This window comes from Morone saxatilis, unplaced genomic scaffold, assembly GCF_004916995.1.
Source record: "Morone saxatilis isolate NCDOM2014 unplaced genomic scaffold, NCSU_SB_2.0 Contig3, whole genome shotgun sequence".
NCBI classification, from domain to species: Eukaryota; Metazoa; Chordata; class Actinopteri; family Moronidae; genus Morone; species Morone saxatilis.
This window is the reverse complement of record NW_023339873.1, coordinates 15616053-15617678: the sequence shown is the minus strand read 5'-3', so window position 1 is coordinate 15617678 and position 1626 is coordinate 15616053. Positions and strand designations below refer to the sequence as shown.

General features: G+C 44.5%; 1 protein-coding gene across 1 annotated transcript in view; it reads left to right on the top strand.

Moving 5' to 3' along the window:
* The window catches only part of LOC118337085 (probable palmitoyltransferase ZDHHC14), a 43419-nt gene that overhangs the window by 40577 nt on the left and 1216 nt on the right, over positions 1-1626 (top strand). Inside the window, 1 exon segment of the mRNA XM_035673935.1 lies at positions 1437-1554. Coding sequence (XP_035529828.1) covers positions 1437-1554 — 118 coding nt within the window.

Genomic DNA, 1626 nt, shown 5'->3' with positions numbered 1-1626 from the left:
TTTGTCATCTTTGCTTGGAAAATGACTTTAATTAGCAATTATCAAAATTTATTGCGATCATCTTTCTGTCAATCGAATAAAAGAATCGAGCAATTATTTCAGCTGTACAGGGAAAATGTTGTATTTCTGTCTCTTTGTTAACCCACTGCCATTCTGTATATTATGACATTTAAATCTGGGATTAATTTTTAGATTAGAGAAAATATTGTGTGAAAGCCAACAAAAACATGTCCTGTGCTGCTTCACTTGGTACCTCATAGCCAAGGTTAGTCTATCAGCAGTCTATGTACGTATTGTTCCTTGTAGTTAGTGTGTGTGTGTGTGTCTGTCTGTCTGCTGTGGGGGATGGACAGTGCTGAGTCAGTCTAGCTGTGCCTGTTTATAAAACATGAGTGGGCCTGAAAGTAAAAAGAAAAGAACAAAGCTACAAAGCTGTATCCCTTTTATCCCCCCCTCTCCATTTTATGTTCTACACTGACGATGTAGCTCTGTGTTAACGTGGCTGTGAGGTTTCCGTGTCATTTCAGTCCAATAAACCTCGCTCACATTAGTCTTCTTAACAACCCGGAGAGAGGTTGTTGTAAAGTGCAGTTGATACGTGCAGCTGATATGAGGATTGATAGTACTTAGAATCGCATCTTCTACTGTCAAAGGTAGCTCAACTTCTGTTTAAATCACATCTGCAATCTGCTCTTTTTAGGTCAGTGAGATTGAGACAGAAAGGTGAGATATCTGGGTCAAATCTTGCTTCAAACTTCTTGTCAGTCAGACTTGTGTGGTGTGGGTTGGAAGGAGGTATCAAAGTACTTTTCCTATTTGACTGTATGGCTTTTTAACTCCTGTCACTTCTGCACAGCTAGTGATCTTTCATCTGTAACCGGCCTCCAATACACATTATTGCTCTGTGGTGGTAAAGGGCTAATAGGGTTAAAGCTAATCTCCCTGTAGCTAATGTATGGTATTGATGACTCTCTCTGCCCTAACCCAGTTCCTCCGCTCCAGTTTTAGATGTGTGATTTCCACTCTGAAGCTTGGTAATAGAGATCAATAGGTCATGACGTAGTGACATAATAGCCCTGTGTTTTCCACTCTGTCTACTGACCTCAGCTCTGTTTTCACTGGGGCACATGAACGAGCTGGTGCGGGTTCTTTGCGTGGCTCTGCCTTCTGACAAGGGTACTAACATCTTTTGTTTTTTTCTTTTTCTCTCCCTGATCCAATCACCTATCCCCTCCTCTGTTGTCTTTACACATATTCCTGCTGTTTCCTTTCCTTATGTCGTTTTTTCCTCCCTCCTTCTACTTTTCAACACTGCCTCACTCTTATTTGTTTTCTATTTCTGTCCTTCACCTCCGGCACCTTATCTATCTCTTTTGACTTCCACATCCCCCTCCCATACTGTCCTCCCTCTCCTGCTTTCCACTGCTTTCTCTCAGTGTGACCAAGACCAGTGCATTCAGAGCACAAAATTCGTTTTGCAGGCCGCCGCCACCCCTCTCCTCCAGCAGCAGAGCAGCGAGCCAGTGATCCTGACGACCTCCCCCGAAAACGGAGGCACTCTAACTGGCCGCACCTCCCTCACCCTGGGCGGCCCGTGCACCTCGCTCCCCCTCGGCCAGCCCACCC